The sequence below is a fragment of the Fusarium phalaenopsidis genome (genome assembly GCF_050370095.1).
Source record: "Fusarium phalaenopsidis strain FUZ10S chromosome Unknown contig_32332, whole genome shotgun sequence".
Taxonomy (NCBI): domain Eukaryota; kingdom Fungi; phylum Ascomycota; class Sordariomycetes; order Hypocreales; family Nectriaceae; genus Fusarium; species Fusarium phalaenopsidis.
The window spans coordinates 974,672-1,000,231 of NW_028145391.1; the positions used below are offsets into that span (position 1 = coordinate 974,672).

The following is a 25,560-nucleotide window of genomic DNA, read 5'->3' on the forward strand; positions in this document are numbered from 1 at the left end:
ATAAGCCTGATGAGGTAAGGCGCTTTCTAGGGCGCGTTCAGGTCCCACCCACCTTTCCTTCCTGCGGCTGCGGCTGCGGCTATCTAGGAACCTGGGGATACCTGGCTGGCGGCCCAACGCGGCTGCAAACGCCTGGAGACGGCGTCCCTGTAAGTACCCTATCGCGAAGGGCAATTTGCAATCCTCCGATACACCTCCGATCTAGGTACTTAATTATCGGTCGAGCCCCAGCTCTTTGCTCATCACCACCACCGCAACCATGAGCATGAGACCCCTTCTTCGCTCTGCTCTGAGGAGCTCATTGCCTCGCTCTAGCTTGCGATGCGCTCGCTTTAGCATCAAGGCAGAGGCTGCCTCTGCTGCAAAGCCATTGGGTCTTGATCCTTCGCGACTCTCTGTCACCAAGACCTCCCACCCCAAGAGCCTGAGCAAGCCTGAGACTCTTGTCTTTGGTCGGGAGTTTACTGGTAAGCTCCTCCTACTTTTTCAAGATCAAGCTGACCATCAGACCACATGCTTGCGATCGAATGGACTCAAGAAGACGGATGGTTGGACCCCAAAATCACACCCTACCAGAACCTCTCCCTCGACCCTGCGACTTGCGTCTTCCACTATGCCTTTGAATGCTTCGAGGGCATGAAGGCCTACAAGGACAAGAATGGCAAGGTCCGATTGTTCCGACCCGACAAGAACATGGCCCGATTGAACAAGTCTGCCGCTCGTATTGCGCTCCCCACCTTTGAGCCCAAGAGCTTCATTGAGCTCATCTCCAAGTTTGCTCAGCTCGACTCTCGCTTCATTCCTGATAAGCGAGGTTACTCTCTCTACCTCCGACCTACAATGATTGGAACCCAAAAAACACTTGGAGTTGGTGCCCCTGGCTCCGCTCTTCTGTATGTGATTGCATCGCCTGTTGGCCCTTACTATCCTACTGGCTTCAAGGCTGTGTCACTAGAGGCCACTGACTACGCTGTTCGAGCTTGGCCCGGTGGTGTTGGTGACAAGAAGCTTGGTGCCAACTATGCGCCATGCATTCTGCCCCAGCTTCAAGCTGCTAGCCGCGGTTTCCAACAAAACCTTTGGCTCTTTGGCGAGGAGGAATACGTCACTGAGGTCGGCACCATGAACATGTTTGTCGCACTTAAGAACAAGGAGACTGGTCAAAAGGAGCTTGTGACCGCTCCCCTCGACGGTACCATCCTTGAGGGTGTCACACGAGACTCTGTGCTCGCACTTGCGCGTGAACGTCTGGTTCCTGAGGGCTGGAAGGTTAGCGAGCGCAAGTACACCATGAAGGAGCTCGCCGATGCTTCCAAGGAGGGCCGATTGCTCGAGGCGTTTGGCGCTGGCACTGCTGCCATTGTCAGCCCCGTGCGATCCATCTCCTGGAAGGGCGAGCTGGTCAACTGCGGTCTTTCCGAGACTGAGGAATCCGGCGAGATTGCCCTCAAGATGAAGGAGTGGATTGAGGGAATTCAGTACGGTGACGAGGAGCACGAATGGAGCTATGTTGTAGCGTAGATAATGCGTTGAATTGTTGTTGCGGTTGAATCCGCGCACCGTAATGTGCATCTAGTCCTTCTTGGCTGGGTCGGGCAGGATACCCTCCTGCTCTAATCTCCTCCGTGCCTCCTCGAGAGCCCAGGTAGAAACGCTGTTCATCATCAATCGTCAGTATTCCCGGCGTGCAGCAATTGACCGTGGCAAATCACTCACGTCGTGTCGGGTTTGAAAGCGAGGGCGACGCCTGTAGCGACGAGACTTCCGAGAAAAATGTACATGGGCCACTCCCAGCCCTCGGGCTCAGCCTTCTCGCCGGGCTTGACACCCCAGAGCCATCCGGTGGGAGGTTCGAATTGGTGCTCGCCACCACCTCCTCGTCGTCGGGCGGTAACGGAGAAGCCCCGGGAGGGCTGTCGGGGGAATCGAACGGCGCGGGCTGCGCGGAGCGGCGCGACGGCGGCGCGAATGATTGCCATTGTATCGTCGAGGGTCAATCGGCGATGGACGGCGGGGTTGTGATCAATGTTGAAGGATGGAGATGGTTGAATTGAGGTTGCCGGTAGATCGGGAGCTAGTCACGTGGTTGCCAAGAGTACGTACCGGTACCTGCCGCGACGGTTTTGAAGACGGGATGGATTCCCACTGCAGGACCCCAAGGTCACCAACCACGTCTAGTTCATTGATCATCAATTGTCCATCTAGAATTCGATTATTTGCATGTTATTGCACTTCTTCATGATTACAGTCAGCATCTAGTAATGGAGCAAGCGTTTGCCATCATCGGAGGAAGGCCTCAGTTGTCTACTACACATTACAACAATCACATCAATTATACCAATTCCAACCATCTCCCATCTACCATCCATCAATCATCAGCATTCATCGATCAATGACTAAATCCCATCTTGTCGTGTAATCCCAATGCTCCATTCCTGCTCTGCGGCTTGGCAGTGCACGTCCTTTGCGCCCAAGGTGGGCCACACATGTTACATCATTCAAATGCCCAAGAGTGATCCTGCTTGACATCTCACAGTTTGCCCATTGCTTTCTTTGTCTACATGCTAACAAGCAGTTGACATCAAATCGCGACCGATGGAAAGAACGGCAACAGGCCAGCTGGGCATTCGACTAGGCAATCGACAGCGGATTCAGGACGAGACGTCAATAGCCTTGGTTATCAAGCCAACATCCACGACAATCAATACATTGACAATACGCCATCCAGGTATCGGCAACAGCGTTGGAGTGTCAACAGAACCTCCATCAATAGCGTCGCAGCCATTTACGAGACAAGCTAAACACCATGACGGAGTATTCCGACGCCAATCTCGACCCAAGTGGGGTCTGTCTCCGACCTTCGTTTGACTCCAGACGAAGTTCAGTCGTCAGCATCATGCAGATTGATCAAATCATTTCCGATGACCGAATTAACATGGAGACGTATGGCGTCTCCGAGATGCGAGATGGCTTCTTTGATGCCCTTTTCTTGACACCGGAGCCTCTGACGCCGGAAGAAATTGAGGACAAAGCAATCTTACCCAAGGAATTCGAAAAGAGTCACCCTTTATCGCCCAAGGCCTTTTTTCCTCGACAACTCCATGAGCTTCGATCTGTGGCTCGAAAGGTCACAACTACGAGATCCGGAATCAGGCTACTCAAGTCTTTTCTCGCCTTCTTTCTGGCTTATATCCTATGTCTGGTGCCCACAGTGTCTAACTGGCTTGGTCGATATGACTACATCATGGCTATATCCGTCATCCTCAACCAGCCAGCACGCACATTTGGATCTCAAGTGGACGGTGCTATTTTAACCATTGTTGGGACTGCTTGTGGGCTGGCATGGGGCATCATTGGTCTTTTGCTGTCTACTTCAACTCTTACTGCTAAAGTTGGATATGGTGGCATTTTGACTCTGTTTCTTGCCCTTTTCATGGCGAGCATTGCGTACATCCGTACATTTTTTATTCGCTTCTATCAAGCTGTCCTTTGCGCTGGAATAGCTGTTACCTTTACGACTCTCGCCGAGACTAGCAGTCTGGATATCAAGTGGCCCAAGTTCCGAAGCTATGCCATTCCCTGGCTTTTGGGACAAGCAATCGCCATGGCTGTTAACTGCCTCATATTCCCTGACGCTGGGAATCGTCCTTTGGCTGCTGCTCTTGACAAGTCGTTCAGGACGATGCAGGTATGCTTGCATATATCAGACATTGTATCCAAGCTAACAGTTTAGGAATCCCTCATCATTCCACGTCCGAGAAACACAAGACTCAGGCGGAGACTAGCGAAAACCTTTATGGATATGTCTCTTGCATATCGAGACATGAGGATCGACATAACCATCACACGATTCCGTCCAGTGGACGTGCGAGAACTGCGTAACTTGGTGCAGGGCGTTGTCCGAGCCCTTCTCTCCATGGACACAGATACAGACTTATTCGAGGACTGGACAACTCCCGAGATCATCGTTGGCGGCCCCGATTCAGACGACGAATCGATAGACGCGGGTCGAAAGGTTGCCCGGACCCTCTCTGGTCCTACGAGAGAAGTGCTCGCCTGCATGTCAGAGAGCATGCAAAGATCTCATGCAGCTTTGATGGATCTGTCTGGATGGAGAAAGCATTTTGGTCCACCTCAAGACGTCTCTTCAGACCTCATACCGATTCAGGCGCGATTCAACAACGCTCTCGTAGCTTTTGACGCAGCCGAGTCAAGCCTCTTAGCTAGCGATACCACCGAGTCATACGATAGCCAAGCAGTAGAGCTTTTCGTCTTTGCGAGACACGTCCGTGAAGCGGCAGCAACCATTGTCAATCTCATGAACAAGGTTCATGAGATGCACCTCCACTCCAACCGCAAGAGACTCAACCTCCCAACATATCCCCCTTGGAAGGCCATATACAGAACGAATGCCCAGGTTCGACATGATCGCGGCGGTGTCACTGCCGGTATGTACCAGGCAACGTTTGCGGAGATTGCGCAACTTCTCGAGTCTGTTAAGGTGGGCAAGGAGCATCGTCAGAGTTATGAAGCGGTTACCGGACCAGAGGAACCCAGCATTCGGGGACAGCCAGCGTCAAGGAGAGACAAACTTGGATACAGAATTTGGACAGTCCTGCATCGCCTTCAAGGGTTCGAGAGCAGATATGCGCTCAAGGTGGCCGTTCTCACTTCGGCATTGGCCCTTCCTGCGTGGTTGAGCAACGGATCATGGTGGAATCGATTCGAAGCTTGGTGGGCTGTGTGCATGGGTTGGATCATGATTCACCCCCGCGTTGGAGGAAACGTCCAGGACCTTTTCACTCGCGCCTTTGCAGCGATTCTCGGAGCAGCGTGGAGTGGTGCGGCCCATGCGGCTGGCAATGGGAATCCATATGTGATAGCAGTGTTTGCTGCGATATACATGATTCCCATGATGTATCGCTTCACTCAGAGTTCCCATCCGGTATGCCGATACACCTTACTTTGATTGACCTGACTAACAGTGACAGCGATCCGGTCTTGTCGGATGTCTCTCGTTTACGGTCATTTCTCTCAGCTTGCGAGACCATCCAGGCGTATCATCAGCAGCACTCCAAGGAGTACACAAAGGTCTGGTGTTTTTTGTCGGAACAACCACTCCTATTGTGGTCAATTGGTGCCTCTGGCCATTCGTCGCTCGACATGAACTCCGATCTGCTCTCTCGTCAATGCTCTTCTTCATGAGCGTCATGTACCGAAGTAAGTGTGCGTATTCTCCTCATACCAACTCTGCTAATTGTCAGATGTCGTGGCGAATTACGTCTACTTTGATGAGGGAAAAGACCCAACTCCGGAAGTCATCACCCGATCTGAGATGCTCGAGAGTCGAATGCGCGAGGGCTTTGTAAGGATCCGGCAACTCCTTGTCATGACCCGTCATGAACTTCGCCTGCGTGCCCCCTTCGATCCAATCCCGTATTCGTGTCTGGCTGCGTCCTGTGAACGCTTCTTCGAGTATCTCATTGCTGTTCGTCAGTCAGCTCTATTCTACAACCCAAACTATATCCGAGACAACCCCGTGGCTGCCGAAAAGCTCCTTAGTTACCGACGAGACGCCGTTGCCGCTATCCTCGGCAATCTGTACATTCTCGCTGGTGCCCTGAAATCACAACGCAAAGTTCCTGTAAGTCAGCATCCTTGCAACGTAAGATCTCAACTCACGCTGTCACAGCGTTATCTCCCCAGTGCCGCCGCTGCGAGAAAGAAGCTCCTCCACAAAAGCGCCGAGGTTGCACGAGAAATGGCCGAGAGTCCCGAATACCGCGAACTTGAACGACAGAAGACGTGGAGTGACATTTACAGTTACTCGTACAACGAGAGCCTGACAGGCTGCGTTGCTCAGCTGGAGGAGCTCGAAAGGTTTACCAAGCTCATTGTCGGAGAGAAAAAGTAAGTGATATTCTTCCAGTTGACTGATTCATGCTAACAGCAGTAGTTTTGAAAGCGCATGGAACGCCGACCTCGTCGAAACCTAATCCAATGTTTGATGCCTGCTCATCGCCTAACTATATGCGCCGTTGGTCATTTCATTCAAGATATCCCTCGTAATCAGTTTCCCCTTTAATAACGCCTTGTCGCTGATCCTGGCCTTTCTGGGTGAAGGCCTCCGGTTCTCCTTGCCCTTCCTGGGCGTCTTCTTTTGTGGGCTGTGTGTCGTGAGTTGTGTGCCCATGTCCTCGAAATAGTGGTTCTCGAGGCCGCCAGGGGGCATGTCATAAATCCAGTTTCGATCCTCCATCAGCGAAATGAACCTGCTGAGCATGTTCTCGCTGCCGCTGCCTTTGAGCGTCATCTTGCTTCCAATCACGAGGAGCTTCGTCTTTGCGCGGGTAAAGGCGACGTTGATTCTCCTCCAATCCTTCAGCAGGTCACCAATGTTGCAGGCCTCGTTGCTTCGCACCAGACTCAAAACGATAACCTCCTTGTCTCGGCCCTGGAAGCGGTCTGTCGTGTGCATCTCGACTCCTGCATACCCTTTGAGTTTTTCTTTGAGCAGGAATAACTGCGCTCGGTAATGTGTCATGACACCGATCTCGGACTCCGGAACTCCTACCGTCAAAAGACTGTCGACCAGTTGAGAAACGATGCGGACTTCGGCCGAGTTGACGATACGCTTGCCTTGAGCCTCTTCGCGAACCTGTGGCAGGATAGTGTCTGTGTTGATGAATCGTACGCGAGCTTCACTCTCGAGGAGGTCATATAGCCAGCATCGACCTAGTGCAGCGCAAAACGATCGAGGAGTAGCAGCGTGAAAGGTCGATGCATCATAGTGTCGCTGCCTAAGAGCGTCCATCTTGGGAATATCGAGCTTTCTCTTGCGAAGCTTCTCCGTGCCGCACCGGAGCTTGCCGTTGTAGATGAGAGTGTTGCTGAGAGTCATGATATCCTCGCACATGCGGTACTGGTGTTCCAGATTGACAACCGACTGCGGATGGGTGTCTGAGAGAAGCTTGAACAGACTGACATCGAGACCTCCTTCGCGTGCTTCTTCGTTTCTTACAACTGGAGGAAGCTGATTGTGATCACCCACGAGGACAAATGTGCGAGCCATCCGGATAGGCCCAGCGCAAATTGGCAAGGTAATTTGAGATGCCTCGTCCACGATGCAATAGTCAAAAGTACGCTCGTGAAAGATAGGATGGTTGATGCCGAGACAGGTCGTCCCGACAATTGGCGTGCCGTGCCAGGCATCCTTGATTTCGTCAAACGTCTTCATAGGCTGCCCCGCGAGGATAGCAAACTCTTGGACTTCGGGATGCACCTTGGCAGGGGCTCCGAGACGGAGGATAGGTATCTTGTCTCCTTTGAGCTTGAGCAGAATATTGTCGACAGCCGTGTGAGTGTGCGAAGTGAGCAGCACACTCTTTCCCTGAGACGTCAGAGCGCGGATGATGTGGGCAATGGTTGTCGTCTTGCCAGTTCCCGGCATTCCCAGAACGAGAGCATAGTCCTGGGCGCTCATGACCTTTTCGATGGCCCGGTGCTGGTCAATGTTGAGGCTATCTCGATCTGATATGGTATACTGTGTTGGAACACTCTTGAATCGTGGGGCTTGGAGGTCAACAATAAGCCGTCGGATCTGTCTCGACCCAAAGACATCGTCGGCCATCATCTGAACCAGGTTGTTTCGGACAGTCGCCATTCCGTTGCTAAACTCATCTTGGTCCAGTCGGTACCGAATTGGCGGTTCCTTGATCTTGCCATGGGTCTCATCCTGAGTAGCTCCCTCGTGGGCAACCTCCATGATGCTAGCAAAGGTCTGGTTATCGTTCTCGTCGAAACCTGGTTGTCGAATTCGTGCATTGTGTAGTCTTCGATCAACCGCCACGCTGATCCTTCGTCTCTTGACTGCCGTGACGTAGCCAATGGCCAGCGCAAAGTGTCCCTCTTCGTCAGAAACCACAATTGGCTCTCCAACCGTCAGCTCCGATTCGAGGAATGAGAAACCTGCGGGATGGTTCTGCTTCACAAAAGTGTAGTGGAAGCGGTTAATCTTTGGGTTGTCTGTATCAACAGACGCTGAGCCCTCTTCAATAATGACATCGCCAAAGCACCGCGACTTCTTTTCTCGCTCAGCGCTTGTCATTGTCCAGAGTTCTCGCTTTGTTTTCTGGCTCTCTTTTTCCTCCTTGGTGAGAAGATTCTCCCACTTGACAAAGAATTCCCTGTGGTCTGGAGTGAGGTGCTTGACCAGTTCGTCAAACTTTTCATTCATCCCGCTTGACTCCCCATCGCCGTCGTCTGCTAGTCGGTGATAGATGAAACATGATGTCTTGGCGTAGCACTTTCCACACATGTGCTTGCTCTTCAGCATCGGGGGTAATTGGACGCTTCTCTCTCGGACGTAGCATGCTAACTGGTTGCGTTGCATAATCATGTGTCGAAGTTCATGTCGGATAGCAGGGATGCGCATCGTTTTCGACGTCTCCATGTAATAAAGAATACCGTAGGCGATTTCAATGTCGTACCGGTCTGATAGTAAAAGTGTATAAAGGGCAGTCTGTGCCATGTGGTTGCTGTTTGCGTGTTTGCCAGTCTTGACTTCAAATGGGACTGTCAGAGTCTTGAAATCCTTGCCGTCTTGCATTGCAACTTCAACTGTGGCGTCAATGTTGCCTTTGAGTCCGTACATTGGTGACCAGACGTGCTCTTCGACATCCAGCAACTTGGTGACAGCCATGTTGGCCTTTTTTCCGTTTCGATCCTCGATGACAGCATCCTCTGTTGGCTGGGAGGATACAAAAGCGCCAGCCCAGTAACTAAGCTCATTCATCTTTGACTGAAGATGCTCTCTGGCCGATGCCAGACCGACCTTGATGGTATAGAGGTCCTCGACATGCTTGTCCGTGATTCGATCAATAACCGAGCACAGGAATGGAAGATCCCATTTGTTGGCAAGGAGTGCCTCTTGAAATATCTCGTGAAGCATGGTTCCATAGATAAGGGGCGGTGTTGGGGGACTTGTGGCTTTGACTCGGTCTTGAAGCACAGCACGACGCATGCAGCCAAACGAATCAGCCACCACGGTTGCCGATATAAGCTGATCGGGGTGTAGAATAAGAAGGTTATGGGCATCATCAATGATGCATTGCCCTCTTGGTGTAAAGTTGCCAATAACGTGGACGTAGGCCTGTGGATGAGCCGGTGTGTCATACCACGAACCCCTGAGATGGAGTGTCCTCATCTCTTTGGAGTTGTCTGCTTGGATAAGAAGGATCTAAAGGGTCAGCTACATCCCACAATTGAAGACAAAACTCACCTTTTCCGGTCGGGCATGTCCTTCTATGTATTCTCCTTCCAACACATTCGTCACCAGGTATCGCTGAATTGTCTTTTTCCGTCTCTACAGTTCTTAGCATGTGCGGTCCTCCTAGGTTCTTCGACGTACGTCCGGGCAGTTAACTGCTTGGGTTGCTGCAAGTTCGACGGCCTCAAAGTCAAAGTCGCCACCAAAGGGGTCACCAAACTCATCATCTGGGTCGGGGTCCACGGGGGTAACAGTTTGGGCCTGTTCCACAGAGGTAAGGAGGTCTTCGGCGTCGTCAAAGATGTCATCGTCCAAGTCATCAAACTCGTCAAGCTTGTCTGGCGTGTCTGGTGTATCTGCCGGTTTTTCTGCCTCCGGTTCGTCTTTCTCTGTCTCCAATAGTTGGGGTGGGAGCTCAGGCTCTTCCTTGTGATCCAGCTGGGTCGCGTTGATGCTCGCTTCGAGCTGCATTATGGTATCGTCGTCAAAATCGTCAAAATCATCATCGCCGTAATCAGAAGCCGGTGCCTTGGGTCGCGGAGAGCCAGTGCTAGTGGCACATATCCGCCTCTTTTTTGGAGAAGGAGACTGATCGTTTCCGTTGATGCTACTAGTCACCGTATCGAGCAGAGCAGTCACCAAGGAAGACTTGGCCTCCATCTCTTTCTCACTGTTGAGACTTCCTGATGTCGATCTCTCAACTCTCCTCCTCTTTGGCCAGTTTAGGCCACAACTTATTGCTCGTCGGAGGTTGGCTTCGTTCGGTTTTGGTCTTGGCGATGAAGAAACCATCAGCTGTGCTAATGTGGGATTGGTGAGTCCTGATGCGTTCTCGGCGTTTAAAGAGTATCGGTCCCAAAGCTCCAGCGTCGGATCTGCGTGTGGTGACTTCAAGGCTTGTGCCAACTTCTTGACGTTGACGGAAGGGGTCTTTTCAGGGGCGGGCGACGAGACTGGAGATGAACTTCTAGCACGTTTTCGTCCCTTCCTAGACATCATGGGAGACAAGGCGGAAAGGTAAAGATTATCCGGCCTGCTATCCCAAAGCAGTCGGTCGTTTGGCGAAGTGTTGTTCTCATCTTCGGTACCTGTAGGTCCAAGCAGATCTCTCCAGGTCAGGTGAGTAGCAGGTGTTTCTTGCACTTGGGGTGCAGATTCCTTGGCTTCCTCATCTTCGGATTTCGGATGATATTGAAACTTGTTGAGCTTGTTCTTGGTAAGCTCGGATACTGGTGCTCGAGGCTTCGGTGTCTGAACAGGGTTGCTTCTCGATCGTTGCCATGGCGAGCGCTGGAGACTGTTAGCGGAGCACATTCGCACACTCATCATCATACCTTAATCCAGCCGACTTGATCAGAATACGACTTTTGCAGAGGCATGACTGCAAAGCTTGAACATCCCAGCAATTGAGGTGGGATGCTGAAGGGAGACGCGTTATGTTTAATGATTGAAGCGCGTCGCGATACGCGCTTACTTAGATGCCAGGTCACGTGTCTTATCGATAAAGCTGCAGGTCCATCCCCCACCTGCGTCACCATTCATCGAGTCGTCATCCGATATCCGGTTCAACTTCACGTTTCAATTGAATTCGTCAATTGAGCAACCATGAATGCTCCCAGTGGCCCGACCCGCGAGGCTTACAAGCACTCGATGGAGGAATGGCGCCAGCAAGCTCTAGCTCAGCGCGATCAGTACCAACCGAGGGTGCAAGACCAGATCAACCGACTGTTCCATGAATACTCCCCTCCCTTCTACGTCTCGCTCATCGGGTACAAGCGCGATTGGAACCTCCTCGTCGCGACCTCTAGAGTCTCTGGGTTTGCGTCGACTCTTGGTCGAGAGCTCGAGGACCAAGAGGTTAAAGCAATTGCCGAGTACACCCTCAACAACATCCACAACAATGCCGCCGCCAAGTACATCACCGTCGGACTCGCCGCATACATGACCTACCGAGGCCGCCACACCTGGCAATTCCCATTTTACAAGCCCAAGCTAGGCGGTCGATTCAACCCCAACGAGGCGACGAGCATCTTTACCAACAAAAAGATCCGCGGTCGATACCCACGATTCACATGGCACACGCTGCGCTTCACGGCATACGCTGCCGTCACGATGCTCATGGTTGAGCCCGTCTTCCGCACTGTCAACTTTATCCGAGTCGAGAGCGCCATGGCGCAGGATTCAAGGCTGCAGCAGTTCACCAAGGATGCCAGCAAGCGAGTCGAGCAGGTCATGGCCAATCCTACTTCGGCAAGGGTGCCTTTCAAGAACAATACACCCAAGGAGGAGGGTTCGTGGGGCAACGAAGATACTGATCGCTCAGACCAGCCTCGCTACAACATTCCCTGGAACAGAACACAAGTCCCTACACAGCAGACACAGGAGAGCCAGTCTGATGATCATGATTGGGATGTCCTCGATGATGATGATGCCTCGCCCGTCGCCTCCTCCGCTCGAAATCAGCCCGCCAGCTCCGCCTCTGGGTCAGCATGGGATCGCATTCGACAGCAGTCTCAGCAGCCTCAGACTCAACAGGAACCTCGTGGCTGGGCACCAAAATCGGAGCCGCAGAGTTGGGGCTCTACAAATTCTAGTGACAGCTACTCGTTCAGCAATTCGGACGAGGAAAAGTCCCTGGCTAAAGAACAAGCTCAACAAGAGTTTGACAGGCTTGTCGAGAGGGAGAGAAGAGGCGTCGATGAAGATAAGTGGGGGCGTAGGTAACGATTTGTATTGTACTTGCTATTGTATATTACCAATCATTGGATTACTCCATAAATGAATGTATTGTACGGGTCTGGCGTCCTCTATTACTGCTTCACTTGGTCAGCGACCTCAACTGGGTCAACTGCACCATCCTTCTTTTCAACTGTCGTCTCTAGAATACTCTCACCAGCCGTGTTGGCGACGAGCGTCTTTTCCTCTGCAGGCTTGTCCTCTTCAGGCTTGATCTCTTTGGGCGCTTCGGGCTGAGGTTCAGGCTCCTTGGATTCAGCTGCAGGCTGAGGTTCCACGGCGGGCTCCTGAGGAACGGGCTCTGCAGACTCAGCCTCAACCTCCGGTGCAGGCTCTAGCTTTGTAGTCTCAGTCTCAGCCTGAATCACTTCAGGTTCGACTTCTGCAGGCTGTTCTACAGACTCTGGAGCCTTGACCTCTGGCTTAACCTCATCCGACTTGACCTCCTCCGGTTTGACCTCTGGCTCAGCTTCAGGCTCAGCTTCAAGCTTGGCCTCAGGCTCAACCTCGGGCGTCTCAGGCACCAGAGAATCGCCAGACACAGACAGAGAACCCTCTGGGTCAATTGACCAAAGTGTCTGGGGAATCGAAAATGTCAAAGACGGCCCCGTAGTTTTGACCGGCGCAGCGGGGCTTCGGGCCGGAGCTCGCCGTTGTGGGCCCCGAGCGCGGCCCTTCCGGGCATCCGAAAGCGGGGCTTTTTCCTTCTCCTCGGTGACGTCCTCCTGAGGCTTGGCCTCTTCCTTCTTGGGAGCTTGAGGTCCAATTGCAAGACGCTTGTTCAGGTCGCTCATGAAACCCGCCTGCAGAGCAGCAATCTTGTTGCCGACGGGTCGGCTAGGCACCGGGGGCTTTGACTTGACATCCGGGCGAGGAGGAATCTGAGGCTTTGGCTTGTCGGATACAGGTGGCTTTGGCTTTCCTTCGTCACTCGGGGTCTTCCTAGGCTTAGGTCGATCAGGAACAGCCGGGCGGTCCTCTGTCTTTTTGGGACGGGCTGGAATCTCGGGCTTCTTTTCCTCGGGGATCTCAGCCTTTTCCTCTGGCGTTTCAGAGACGGTAGCCTCATACAGCTGACTCTCAGGAACATCTTCCCATACATCTCGGCTAGGGAATCGCCGACCGGCGGAAGGTCTCTTCTTGGTGCTGAGGAAAGAGTCGGACTCTTTTGATTCCGTCCAGATGGGCTTTTCCTGGGCCTTGGGAACGTCGGTAGCACTCTCTTGCTCCGCAAGCTCCTCTTGCTTCTGGGCAAAGATGTGAGCAGGTGTCTTGGGGCGGTCCACGGACTTTTGTGCCTCAGCTTGCTCGTCTGGTGTTGAGACCTCGGCAGTATAATGCACACTGCTTGGAGCATCCTCCCAGACGTCCTTGCTGGGGAAGAAATGCCGGGCCTTCTCGGACGGCTTCTCGGGCGCTGGCTTTTCCGACTCCTTGGCTTCTTCGGGGAAAAGAGGTTCGTACTCCTTGACATCATCCAGAGGAGAAGGCACAAACTCTTGGTCGTTGTTCTTGTAGATGCTAGTAGGTCGGCTCTTGGGCCTACTTGATCGGCTCAAGGGTCGGCTAGTGGGTTCCTCGATCTCGCTGGCGCTACCTCGACGTTCAGGAGGGGGGTGGACAGCAGGCTGCTGGTAAGAGTTGCCCTCCTTTTCAACTTCGTCAGAAGCAAGGATAGGCGCAGTGTACTCGTGATCCTCATCATCGACAGCAGGCTCCTCATCACCGTAAGAGCGGTATTCGGGGTGCTTGGGATCATCAACATGAACAGTGCTCTCACCGTCGGGGCCAGTAATCTCCGACTTGAACGAGAGTGGCTGAATCTTGTCTGCAGGAGCTCCAGAAGCGGGACGGGGAGACAGACGAGAAGCATACTCTTCACTGGCCTGGAAGCCGACCTCCTCGGTGGGAGTAGATTGGTACTCGGAGGCTGAATTTGTTAGTCAAGTTTTACCAAGCAGTGTCAAACTTACCAAGACCAGATCCACGACTCCGCGTGTCCCTAACAAGCTTGTTCAGGTCGTTGCTGCTAAGGGCATAGTCGTTTTGACGATCATGCAGAGGTGTCTGATGCTCCCTCTTCAGCGCATCAGGATGCTTGTCGTAGTATTCCTTGTCGAGCTTGTCCTGGGGTGCAACTCCGTGGCCGTGAAGACCGTAACTGCCAGGAGGTCCACCACGAGAGCTGTGCTTGCGGTGGTGGTGCTTCTTGGGCTCATCAGAACCAGGAGCGGGAGAAGGAGCCTGGACATCGCCGAGATGGGGGTTCATAGGCACGCGCTGGCCAATCTCGGGGATGCCCTGCTCATCCTCAATCTCGGGTCGACCTTCGCTGGCCGAAAAGCTTGTGCTGGCCTTCTTCTTGACACCGTCGCGAGAGGTAGGACGGCCAATGCCGAAAGAGGCGGCCTTGTCAGAGTCGGTGCGGGTGACGGCCTGGACGCGCTGCTTGGCGCTGTGGGCAGGAAGCGACGGCTTGGGGGCATGGAGCTTCAGGTCTTTGGCGACGGTGCGAGTGTGTTCAGGTGAAGCAGCTTGGGGCTTCTCACCAGTCTCCTCCTCTTCTGCCTTGAGCTCGTTGGCAATGGTGCTGTACTCTAGACCCTCCTGGCCGATGGAGGGCATGGGGACGCTGCCGGAGCGGTCAATGGGGTCCTGCTCCTGGGCATTGTCGTTGGGGCTGAAGCGGAGAGTCTTGGGGCTCTTTTGGGGGATACCCTCGTTGAACGGTGACGGGGCGAAGCGGTCGGGGTTGGGGGATATCGAGCGGTCGAAACGCTTGCTAGGACGGGGAGGAATCTTGGGAGGCGATAGATCGTCCTTGTCCTTGGCAGGACGGGGCGGGATGGCGGGTGTTTGCATGGCTGCAGCAGTCATGTTGATGTGAAGAAGCTCAAGCGAGCGAGGTGGGAGGTATAAGCTGACGGAAGGACCAGCGATGGGTCAGAGCTGGGCAATCAGCACAAGGTTCACTGCGGGAGCCAATTGAGTCAGGAAAACCAATTCACGGGACAGCAGCAGGGAAAGACGGGTATTTGAGCTTCAGCCATTCCACTGGCTTGGCCGCGAGCTTATCGTGGTCATCGGATCCACGGTTCACGGCGCTATAAAGATAGGGACCATGACAGGAACATGGCGCAGCGCCCACTTGCATGCGCCCGCACACCGCAGGTGAGGACTTACCGATTGGATTGGAGTGGAGGTGAGAGTTGAGGTACGCTATGGATCCTAGGGTAGACCGTAGGATAAGGGAAGGGGTTCAATGGACAAAGGAAGACGAGATCCAACACGTTCCTGGCCAATTACTTATATCCCGGTCTCTCAACAGAAGCTGAGCGTCCAGGTGACGGCTTGTGCCACTAAGCTGGTGACCTTGGTTGTCGTCACTGGAAAGGGTGAAAACAGGGATGAATGGCGCCAAGTAGGGTCATGGTAATCGCACTGTGAGCATTGGATGTTGGGAAGAGAACCTTTTGGCCAAATACTTTGCCGATTTCAAGTGTACTATCAGTACCTGCTTAATGCGAACCGACTGCTTTCGTTGTTATCACGTTGTTTTCGGTCGAGAATGTCTCTCCTCTAATCAATGTTGCCCAACAACTGAGACCACACAGTGCGTCACCCCGCATGAATCAACGGAAACGGTCTTGATCAAGCAAAAGTCTTCAAACCTGAAGTGTTTTGACAAGCAATTCCCCTGTCCCTGTCCTGCTCCAGACGACCGACCATACATCACCTTCCATCATACAGTGCATCCCGGATGTCCATGTCCATCATGGGCGGAGTCCTGCAGGTATCCCCACCGATCGAGCCGCGCAACTAGCTCGACTGATGCTCGTCCATGGGAGTTTGAGGGAATGACGCTTACTCGACGGCGTCCTACTGGACGATGCGGTGAACGGAACGGTTGTCGTCTGACCGGCAGGCTTTCAGCTTCCAGCAGAAGACAAGCATTGATCAGATTCGAATTGTGACTCCCAGTCTCGAACCATTCCGGACCCATAAACCCATACACCACCTCGACCGACTGCTGGCCGTGCCTCGCAAAAAAACTCTGTTCCCCTGACGCTTTCAAATTCTCCAGTCGAATCACATCCCGTCCCGCTGCCCGCCCTCACCGTGATGCCAGACATCCATCTCAAGTCCCATCATGACGCCATCCCCCAAAGCTCCTGTTGACCGAGGCAGTTGACCGAGGGGCAGACCGGCCCGGCTCGTTACCCTGTAGAGATAATCGTAATAGCAAAATGTAATCCGACATTCCATGCCCAGCTTCTCTCAGCAGACCCCTCTCCCATCAAGAGTAGCCTGCAGGTTGGCAACGCCACGACCAGGCCAGTAGGCCTCCATCCGGTAACCTCCTTGTACCGAGTCCCGTCTGGAGCTGTCTCGATGCTGCCCGCTTCTCCACTTTCAATAGCATCAACCTAACCTCTAGTGGCAGGCTTGCGAGTTCTGCACATCACGAGTTACTATCCGATAGCTGTCCTTTGTCCGAATAGCTTAACGCCGCCATTGACTATTTGGGCAAGCTGCATGTGACCCAGAGGGAATTGGTCTATCAAATGTGTCAATCGTTGGTCCATTGTACAACTGCCGCTGAGCACTCTAGCTCGCAACGTCTGCATTCCTTTTGCATTCCATGAACGTGAATCAATTTACATCTAAACTCGAACAAGCACCAACCCTCAAAACACTACAAGCGTAACCGTTCCTCATCCCAGACGCCGAATTCCAGCCGGGTATACAGGTCACCGGAGTAACCGTAAATCATTGAGTACCATCACCCATAACCAACGCGGATACATTGCCGCAGTCTCGTTTCCCTCGATCGCTGCCGTCGCGTCCCGGTCTGGAGCAGCATTACACAATCATCTGCGCAACGCCGGCGCCTCCGAGGGTCTTGCTGCCGACAAAAGCCTGACCCTTGATACCGGCAAGGAGATAGCAGAGGGCAGCGATGAGCAAAAAGACGGCGGCGGCAATCAAACTGCTGGCGCCCGAAACGTTGCTGACAAACTGCAGGGTGGACATGACACCGTAGGCTCCGGCGCGCATGTAGTTGGTCGAGATCTTGCGGATGGCTTCGTCAAACTTGCCCGAGGTTGGGCAGATTCGGAGGAGCAGGGGAACCTCGATGAATAGGATAACGAAAGCCGACGCACTGAGATGTTAGTTATGATTGTAGAAAGGACCGGTCGACGTACATTGCGAGTGCGCAAAAGATGATGCGGACGGGGTTGAATGAAAAGATGTTGGCAATTCCCACTGCCAAGCAGATGATCATGGACAAGATGCCAATCCTGGATTGTCAGTGTCGTTCGGTGTAGATCGTCACAGCATCAAGCTTACCATTGTCCGTAAATGCCTGCACTCAGGTTAGCATCTGCGTGTCTTGAGCATCACGATAGAGCCACATACTAAAGTTGCGCGTCTGAAACTCCTCCTTGAGCGTCATCTTGACAGCTTACGTCGATCTCGTATTCGGGGATGTAGAGGCGATGAAGCGCACACGATAAAGGGCGCGGTCGAGGAGGAAACAATCCGATGTATCGATAGAGCGATTCCGATCGAGTATTCGTGCGTGCGCGGATGAAGCGAGTGTTGCGACGTGTGTGGTGATGTGATGTTGCAAGTTGTAGGTTGGATGTAAAGATGCACGTAGCCTTTTCGCAAGGAGCTGCTGCTGCTCCAATTTTGAGGCGGCGCAGGCTTGGCTGTCAATAGAAGCAGGTGGAGGTTACGGGGCGACCACCCGTTGCTGGCGGCGGCGGGAGGGCTCTGATTGGCCTAGCTGGGGTTGATTGTAGGGGACTTGTAGGGGACTTGCCGGGTTGAGGCCCTGTCGGCGAGGTTGTTGAGACAGTAGTGATGACGGTTAAGCACTGTCGCGACCCTGGATTTATAGGACTCGAATCTCATCTTTGATTGAATCTCTTATTCGGTTAGCATTCGTCGTATTTTGCCGTATTTCAAGGCAGCGAATTCTTCAACAAGTGATGTACGTAGAGAATTACGCGGCATCGCGGCACTGAGCCAAGCCTCACGCTGACGGGCCAAGAGGATACCCTACACGAGGGTCTCGAGATGCTTGGCATTCGATTGTGGCCCATCAAAGGTGGCACTGCTGTGGTTAATGTTGCTGCCTTTGTCTGAAGCAATTCTAATCATGCATTTGAGACAAAGTCGGCTCTACGGATCGGCATGTGACTGCGTGACCTAGCAACCGCCAAGTATCTGGGTTACGATTAAAGACATTACACTTACGCTTATAGTATTTATCGATCTATCATCTACTCCGTATACCTGAAGTATATTCAATCCATGTTCTGTATGCCCTCCAGCCCTATCGAGCTCAAGATGCGCAGCCTAAGCGATATCGTACCCATGTGCTCAAGTGGAGATCCGTATCCCCGCGACGATGTGCCCATTACATCATCCTCAACACCACCCATCACCGACGAAGAGAAGCCGTTACCTAGTGCTTAAGCTTGGAGCAAAACATTAGTCTGCAGGTGCTTGAAGTCACTCTGCAGAAGATGACTTATACCATCCTTTCCGACGACCAGGTCAATTCCATCCTGGAGGGCCTCACCGTGGATGAGCTTGAAGAGTTCCGCCATGTTCTGGCTTCATCACTTCACGAATTCTCGACTGGCGTTCCAGCTCTCGAGGCGGCTTACCAGCAACCGAGTCGTATCTCAACTACTCACCCCGAAACTCAAGCCAAGACCTTGTATATGCCCTCTTGCGCTCCATGTGGCATGGGCTGTAAAGGTCAGTTTACTCCTCAGTATCAAACTATGCTGACTGGGTCCAGTCATCTCCTTGACCACCGCAGAGGCTTCTCAGGAAGCTGATTCCAAACCCATTACTCCTACGGGAGTTGTCAATTTGTTTAGACCAGATGGCTCACCGCTGGGCATCGTTCATGCCAGCGCCCTCACTGCTTTCCGCACAGCTCTGGCATCAACTTGTCTACTAGCCCGTCGTAGCCATGTCAAGACCCTGACTGTATTCGGAAGCGGTCTACAGGCGTACTGGCATATCAGACTGGCTCTCATGATGCGAGGTCACACCATCAAGCACGTTCACATCATCAACCGTCGCTGGTCTAAGAACGCCACTAGTCTTTTGAAGAAATTCGCCAGCATCCCACCCGAGATCAAGGAACGGGAGGGTTGGACCGACGTCAAGTTTGGACTCTTAATTCCCGCATTTCACGAGTACAATCGCCTGTTGAAGGAGCAGATGCGGGATGCGGATGTCATCTACTGCTGCACTTCGTCGCAAGAGGACCTATTCGATGCATCCATTCTGACATCTCACGAAGGACGGAAAAAAGGGCGACTGATCATTGCTGTTGGAAGCTACACGCCCGAGATGAGGGAGCTGCCCGATGATCTTCTTCGGCTGGCTGTAAAGCAGTATGATAAACCTCACCGACACTATCACAAGCACGCGCCTGAGGGTGGTGTGATTGTGGTCGACAACATCAAAGGTGTCCTCAAGGAAGCGGGCGAGATTATTGCAGCCAAAATTGGGCCTCATCAGCTGGTCGAGTAAGTCATCTCTCGAATTCATAGCTATTCTAACACATTCAGGCTTGGAGAACTCGTCATGCTTCATCGTCAAGCCATAGAAGAATCCGACGACCCCATCAGCAGCCAGACATCACTTGCCTCGGATGATAGGTTCGACCATGGCAGGTCTTCCATTTCCACAGTGTTTGGAAGCGATGCCCCGTCTAGTGCTAGTTCAGTCAGCTCAGATCCTCGCAAGTCTGGTTCCATATTCCACTTCCGAAAAGGTTCCAACAGCTCTTTGGATAACGAAAAGGGAAAGAAGGAGGACCATCTCGTGCGATGGTTGCGAGACGGGACGGTAATCTACAAGAGTGTTGGCCTTGGACTCATGGATCTCGTCGTGGGCATGCACTTGGTCGAGGTTGCCAACGAAAAGCACATTGGAACACGTATAGAAGGATTTTAACATGAATTCAAAGCTAGATATACATAGGTATCGTACACTACTCAGCCACCCAGATAGCAGCCATTCCCATGCCGGTTCCCACACACATGGACGTCGCGCCAACCTTCTGGCCCGTTCGCTTCAGCTCATACAGCAGGGTAGAAACTTGTCGGGCACCGGTGCATCCCAGGGGGTGGCCAAAGGCAATGGCACCTCCCTTGGGGTTGATCTTCTCCTGAGGAATGCCAAGCTCGTTGGCGCACCACAAGCACTGGCTGGCAAAGGCCTCGTTGATCTCCCAGATATCAACGTCGTCCTTGGAGATGCCGGCCTGCTCGAGAGCCTTGGGGATGGCCTTCCAGGGGCCCTGGCCCATGAGGAGGGGCTTGACGCCGACGACCGAGGCGCAGACGTACTTGCCCAGGATCTTCTGTCCAAGCTTCTCAGCGGTGGAACGCTTCATGAGAAGAACAGCGGCAGCACCATCCGAGATCTGACTGGCGTTGCCGGCGTGGATAGAACCATCCTTGGCAAAGGCGGGTCGAATCTTGCCCAGAGACTCGGCAGTGATGCCATCTCGGACACCATCATCCTTGGAGACGGTAATCTCCTTGACGTTGCCCTCCTTGTCCTCAACCTTGACCTTGAGAGGAGTAATCTCCTCGTCAAACAAACCAGCCTTCTGGGCCTTGACTGCTTTTTGGTATGACGAGGCAGCGAAAGCGTCTTGGGCAGCGCGGGTAATGCCCAGGTCCTTGGCCATCTGCTCCGACAAGACACCCATGGGAACCTTGCAGTTGGCAGCCTCGGGGTGGCTCTCGAGGAGCTCTGAGAATTCTGTAACGGCGCCAGGTCTAAACTGTTAGCAGTGTTGGTGTCAATAGTCAAGCAACTTACCCGTATTGCAGCGACATGCTCTCAACACCAGCACCAATGCCGATATCAATCATGCCAGTCTTGATCTGGTTGGCCACATCGACGGTGGCTTGCAGGCCAGAGGAGCACTGTCGGTTGAGGGATCGAACGGCGATGGACTCGGGGAAGCCAGCCGCCAGACTAGCAGCGCGCATCTCGGTCGCGCCACCGCCGGGAGCCAGGACGGTACCGACGCATAGATCCTCGACGAGGGCGGGGTTGATCTTGGAACGGTCGAGGATGGCCTTGAGGACGCCAGCGATGAGGTCGGCAGCCTGGGTGTCCTTGAAGCCGCCCTTGCCACCCTTTGTGAATGCGGTTCGACAGGCGGCAGTGACGACAATCTGATTTGTTAGAAGCTGTACTCTATGCGACGCGATTCAAGAAACATACATCATCAGGGTGCTTCTCCAGGATCTTGTCGCGACCGCCGGCGGTCGGGTTGCCAGAGATCTGGCCGCCAATTTGAGAGATTCGATCGATAGCTGTCGCGAATGTCAGCGAAGATACTGCCAGCGCAGGGGCTGCAACATACCACCCATTTTGATTTACTAGTGGTTTGAAGTGTCGAGTTCAAGAATCAAGAGCGACGACTGATTAATATACAAGATGGTCTCGGGACCTCGGATGTTGTCAAGGTCAGAGTCGCAACAGGTCGAGTCAAGACCCGCCGACCGAGGCATCTCGTCGCCCCAGGCTTGGCGGTTCTAGCGCCACATTTTAGCGCCTTTCACATGCCAGATCCCCAGCTTTCGGCGGGGAAGACCCCAAGATGGTTTTGGAGAGTTGCGTCACAAGGACAGAAGCTGATTGTCAGCGGTCAAGATGTGGTATTCTAAGCATAGCACGTGGTATTGGATTACGCAGATTCACAAGGAAATATTGTACTGTAAACAAGAGCCGAGTTTCGATTGGGCTTGAACGAATGCGCAACGGGATATCAAGGTAACAGAACAACTCCAGCCAAACCAAACCAAGCCAAATCATACTGCAAATCATTAATCATAACACTCGCTCCATGCCCACTCCGAAGGTGCTGGACTCCGTGCTCCCTCGTTGAATGAAACTATTGAATACATGTCCGAGTTGGAACCAGAGTCGTCTGCCGAGGTCGAACCACCAGGTAATTCAAGTAGAGGAGGATTTACCCTGATCTCTGGGACCGACGGAATAGTCAAATTTAACGGCGGTCTCTGCGGCTCCGGCGATGTCGGCGATGAAGGTGTAAACCCCCTGGACCAGACGCCAGGAATCAACAGGCTGTTGTCGACCGAGGCATGGCCTGGGTCTGGGGTAGATGATCTCGGACCTGCAGCGGGTTAGCGTCTGCCGAGAGTGACATGGGATGAAAACTTGCCTGTGTTCTTAATCAGACCAAGCGAGGTGAGTGCTTCAACACCCAAGGTGACACTGAAGCGTCGATCTGAAAACTTGCGGATGGGCAACTTTAGTGTTCTCTTGGTGCTTCCGACCTTTTCCACATCAACCACGTCGAGAGAGCACCAGAACTCGCTCCCTCGGGTTTCTAATCTCATCATGGGTGTGGGGTGATAAGCAACACTCCAAGTGCGGACAAAATCCTCATCAACGGCGCTGGTCTTTTCTCTGGGGCAACATTTGGCGATGCATGGCACACTGGTTGTGCGGATCTTGAGCGTGATGCGTATCATGTCGCCGTCTTTGACGCGGGATGGGGCTGGCTGAGGAATTGAAAAGAGTGGTGATGTTGGCGACGTTGGAGATGGCGATTCACTCGGCATCGGAGAGGGAAAGTCCATCATGGTGACATCTGGACTGAGAATCTCCAGATCTGGAACGCGTCTCTGTGGTCGAGCGCTTCTGGAGGCTTCCAACTCGTTGCATAGCCTTGTGATATCTTCCAACGGACCGTTCAGCGAGCCGATGGACGAGGCTCTCCTACTCCTAGGAGACCTCGCCCCTTGGTCAAAGATCTGATCGAGGACAGACAACGCCTGGCGTCGATGGTGTTTATTGGGGCGGTTTGGATTCCGTTGCCGAACAGCGGACAACGTCATGGCGGACTCTGGTTGGGTGAGATTAGGCAGCTGAAGTCGTACACTTTAAAGGTTTTCAACAGCTGCGGTCGAGATGGCGAAGCGGGAAACGTAAAATTCTCCAGATTTTTAATCAAGCGCGGGCATTGCTCATTTATGAAATGAAAGTGTCTACGAGACGTTCGGTGGACTTTATGTTGTGTCATGATTCTCATTGTCTTTGATGTTATCCATCCATATCAAGGCAACAGCTCCGCACTGAAAGTGCACTTTTTATTATCCAGTCAAGTTGTAAAGTCGGTCCAGACCGCTTCTTCCGCGGCACAAGGCAGACTGGCGATTGGCCATTAAACACCACCCAAAATCATGCTTAAACGAGAAGACATCGGTTTCGGTACTTGAATCACCACAGCCCGTGTTGTTCGATGGGAGGCTGTGCTCTCGCCGAGGTGCGCCTCGTAGGTGATTCGGACAATGTGCACTTTGGGCACCAAATCACTCACAATTCCACTGTTTGATGCAATCCATGAGCCACGCTGCCTTATAGCCTAGGCAAGGCAGCTGCTGCGCCTTAAACTGCGTGAAAAATGCGTCGAGAGCCTCATATCCCTCACATCTCGGGCGTAGGCTCTCAAGCGAACCCCTCGAGAATGAGGCTCGCGATTGTCCACGTCAACCTCCATCGTCTTTCTTGAGCCTCATCGTCCGCAGATGCCGAAAATCTCTTCTTCGTATTACCTTAAAATATGCCGTTGTGTTTCCTACTTTTGCTGTCTCGATAGAGCTTCACTATATTTATTTATCGTCTTCAGTCGCATCATTTACCCAGTCTCGGTGTCTAGTCCAGCTTGCCACAAATGGACATTCTGGAACGCTTTGGATCTGTAAATACAGGACAATGCTCCCCGATGGACAAATTCTGTCGATCCGGTATTATTGGCTCTTTGGCCCCCAATTTGTCCCCATCCTCGGAGATGCGATGTCTAACCAGAAAGTCGGCTGCGGGCTCGCCTTGTTATGTGGCGGTCAAGGTAGGTGAGGTGTTCTTGATGGCGACTGGATTCAACTAACTTTTCAAGGCTTTGTTCCCATGCCAGTCGCTTGCACCAAGCCCTGAGAAGCATCGGTGTCGACGGAGACAGTCCAAGGGATCTCTCCGGACGAGTTGGGTGAGGAGCCAGAGAAAGCATCCAGTACCTGAGTGTCAACCGAGGCAGACGACAGAAAAGAGGGAAGACAAAAAGGAAGATGCAGGGTCAACCACTGACCCTAAGCCCGACAAGGGACAATACGTTGACATTTGCGAGCAGAGCACTAGGGAATATAAACTGGAAAGCTTACAGGACCGACTCAAGTCCTTGTCTATTGGCGACAGCCGTCCCAGGACCATCAGCCCTTCCATTGAAGAGGCCTTCAACTTGGGAGAGGCTTTGACTCCGCCTGACGTCGAGTCCTTTGAGGATGAGACTGACGACTACTGGACGTGGGACCTAGAGACGCAGCAGTTTAAACACTGGGATGAGGAAGACAAAGTGTGGGTATACTTCCCCGAGATCTTTGACTGAGGCAGGAAAGGAATGGATATATGCAAAACCATGATTAATACTATCGACTCGTAATCTCTACTCCGTTCTCCGTTCCCATGCCCCGCTGCCACTCCGCCGTCAACTCCGTTGCAACTTCACTGCTCAATGACTTAATTCTTGTTCTCCGCCGGCTTCTCCACAGGCTTGTCGTCAGGCGAAAAGCTCAAACTGATGCTGTTGACGCAGTGTCGCTCGTCAGTGGGCGTGTCAAAACCCTCGCCCTTGAACACATGTCCGAGATGGCCACCGCAATTGGCACACACAATCTCGGTGCGTGCCATGCCAAAGGTGCGGTCCTCGTGGCGGACGACGGCGCCGGGGATGCTGTCAAAGTAGGCGGGCCACCCGCACCCGGAGCTGAACTTGTGGCTGGCCTTGTACAGCGGCGCGTTGCAGCCGGCGCAGCTGTAGACGCCCTGCTCGGGGTAATGCTTGTCATAGGTGCCCGAGCCAGGAGCTTCGGTGCCCTTTTCACGGAGGATGCGGAATTGTTCTGTCTTTGTTAGTACAGTAGTGAAGCGGACTGAGAGGTGAAGTACCTTTGTTGAGGACGGCCCGCCACTCGTCGTTGGTGCGTTTATCGGGATACGACATGTTGGAGGATTTGGAGGAGCTTGAGCCAAATAGAGCACTCAGAAAGGGAATACCAGACATGGAACGGAGGTGAACTGGGCGAGATGGAATATGAGGTATGCGTGAAGGTCTCCTAGCGATGTTGGAGAATGAATAGATGAGTGTGGATAAGAATGGTGAGAAGCGCATTGGCAATGGTGATGATGGACTCTTATATCTGCTTCAGGTGAAGCTCATAGTCGAGGGTAGCGTTTTACAGCGTATCGTTGTCTTACCCGCAGCGACGTGACAAATCATTGTGTGGAATCGAGGAATAGTTGCATCATAGGTAATGGAACTCGGCGCAGCACAGCCACTAGCCATGCGTATCGTTAGCTTTATTACTGTAACAGCTAAGCCCAGAGGAATTCCAAATCCCGAACAGACGGGAATGATCTGTCAGGAATGGATATATCGATATTAGAGTGTGGCTGAGTCGGATCATCCGTCACAAAGT

General features: G+C 52.9%; 10 protein-coding genes across 10 annotated transcripts; 4 read left to right on the forward strand and 6 right to left on the reverse strand.

The window, feature by feature from the left end:
• Positions 1 to 259: 259 nt before the first annotated feature.
• LRP88_13305 (branched-chain amino acid aminotransferase) lies at positions 260 to 1,521 on the forward strand (the record flags this gene model as incomplete). Its single annotated transcript, XM_083249680.1, has 2 exons — positions 260 to 467; positions 539 to 1,521. 2 exons carry the CDS (start codon positions 260 to 262, stop codon positions 1,519 to 1,521), a joined length of 1,191 nt encoding a protein of 396 aa, XP_083094014.1.
• Positions 1,522 to 1,572: 51 nt separating this feature from the next.
• On the reverse strand, positions 1,573 to 1,979 carry LRP88_13306 (ESSS subunit of NADH:ubiquinone oxidoreductase-domain-containing protein; the record flags this gene model as incomplete). Its single annotated transcript, XM_083249681.1, has 2 exons — positions 1,573 to 1,654; positions 1,717 to 1,979. 2 exons carry the CDS (start codon positions 1,977 to 1,979, stop codon positions 1,573 to 1,575), a joined length of 345 nt encoding a protein of 114 aa, XP_083094015.1.
• An 827-nt stretch (positions 1,980 to 2,806) lies between these two features.
• Positions 2,807 to 5,996, forward strand: LRP88_13307 (uncharacterized protein; the record flags this gene model as incomplete). The annotated part of the gene is made up of 6 exons (XM_083249682.1): positions 2,807 to 3,688; positions 3,893 to 4,917; positions 4,992 to 5,185; positions 5,265 to 5,644; positions 5,693 to 5,910; positions 5,966 to 5,996. The coding sequence occupies 6 exons, from the start codon at positions 2,807 to 2,809 to the stop codon at positions 5,994 to 5,996; spliced, it is 2,730 nt and encodes a 909-aa protein (XP_083094016.1).
• Positions 5,997 to 6,022: 26 nt separating this feature from the next.
• Positions 6,023 to 10,647, reverse strand: LRP88_13308 (bifunctional ATP-dependent DNA helicase/ssDNA endodeoxyribonuclease DNA2; the record flags this gene model as incomplete). Its single annotated transcript, XM_083249683.1, has 3 exons — positions 6,023 to 9,238; positions 9,410 to 10,558; positions 10,618 to 10,647. 3 exons carry the CDS (start codon positions 10,645 to 10,647, stop codon positions 6,023 to 6,025), a joined length of 4,395 nt encoding a protein of 1,464 aa, XP_083094017.1.
• A 226-nt stretch (positions 10,648 to 10,873) lies between these two features.
• LRP88_13309 (uncharacterized protein) lies at positions 10,874 to 11,992 on the forward strand (the record flags this gene model as incomplete). The annotated part of the gene is made up of 1 exon (XM_083249684.1): positions 10,874 to 11,992. One exon carries the CDS (start codon positions 10,874 to 10,876, stop codon positions 11,990 to 11,992), a length of 1,119 nt encoding a protein of 372 aa, XP_083094018.1.
• An 86-nt stretch (positions 11,993 to 12,078) lies between these two features.
• Positions 12,079 to 14,881, reverse strand: LRP88_13310 (altered inheritance of mitochondria protein 21; the record flags this gene model as incomplete). The annotated part of the gene is made up of 3 exons (XM_083249685.1): positions 12,079 to 13,926; positions 13,978 to 14,006; positions 14,056 to 14,881. 3 exons carry the CDS (start codon positions 14,879 to 14,881, stop codon positions 12,079 to 12,081), a joined length of 2,703 nt encoding a protein of 900 aa, XP_083094019.1.
• A 1,986-nt stretch (positions 14,882 to 16,867) lies between these two features.
• LRP88_13311 (TVP18/Calcium channel flower) lies at positions 16,868 to 17,462 on the reverse strand (the record flags this gene model as incomplete). Its single annotated transcript, XM_083249686.1, has 3 exons — positions 16,868 to 17,168; positions 17,357 to 17,372; positions 17,426 to 17,462. 3 exons carry the CDS (start codon positions 17,460 to 17,462, stop codon positions 16,868 to 16,870), a joined length of 354 nt encoding a protein of 117 aa, XP_083094020.1.
• A 1,081-nt stretch (positions 17,463 to 18,543) lies between these two features.
• Positions 18,544 to 19,996, forward strand: LRP88_13312 (uncharacterized protein; the record flags this gene model as incomplete). Its single annotated transcript, XM_083249687.1, has 5 exons — positions 18,544 to 18,697; positions 18,787 to 18,797; positions 18,848 to 19,566; positions 19,617 to 19,634; positions 19,699 to 19,996. The coding sequence occupies 5 exons, from the start codon at positions 18,544 to 18,546 to the stop codon at positions 19,994 to 19,996; spliced, it is 1,200 nt and encodes a 399-aa protein (XP_083094021.1).
• Positions 19,997 to 20,033: 37 nt separating this feature from the next.
• On the reverse strand, positions 20,034 to 21,432 carry LRP88_13313 (Thiolase, N-terminal domain-containing protein; the record flags this gene model as incomplete). The annotated part of the gene is made up of 4 exons (XM_083249688.1): positions 20,034 to 20,829; positions 20,888 to 21,234; positions 21,284 to 21,375; positions 21,426 to 21,432. 4 exons carry the CDS (start codon positions 21,430 to 21,432, stop codon positions 20,034 to 20,036), a joined length of 1,242 nt encoding a protein of 413 aa, XP_083094022.1.
• Positions 21,433 to 24,601: 3,169 nt separating this feature from the next.
• LRP88_13314 (peptide-methionine (R)-S-oxide reductase) lies at positions 24,602 to 25,361 on the reverse strand (the record flags this gene model as incomplete). The annotated part of the gene is made up of 2 exons (XM_083249689.1): positions 24,602 to 24,984; positions 25,340 to 25,361. The coding sequence occupies 2 exons, from the start codon at positions 25,359 to 25,361 to the stop codon at positions 24,602 to 24,604; spliced, it is 405 nt and encodes a 134-aa protein (XP_083094023.1).
• Positions 25,362 to 25,560: the final 199 nt, after the last annotated feature.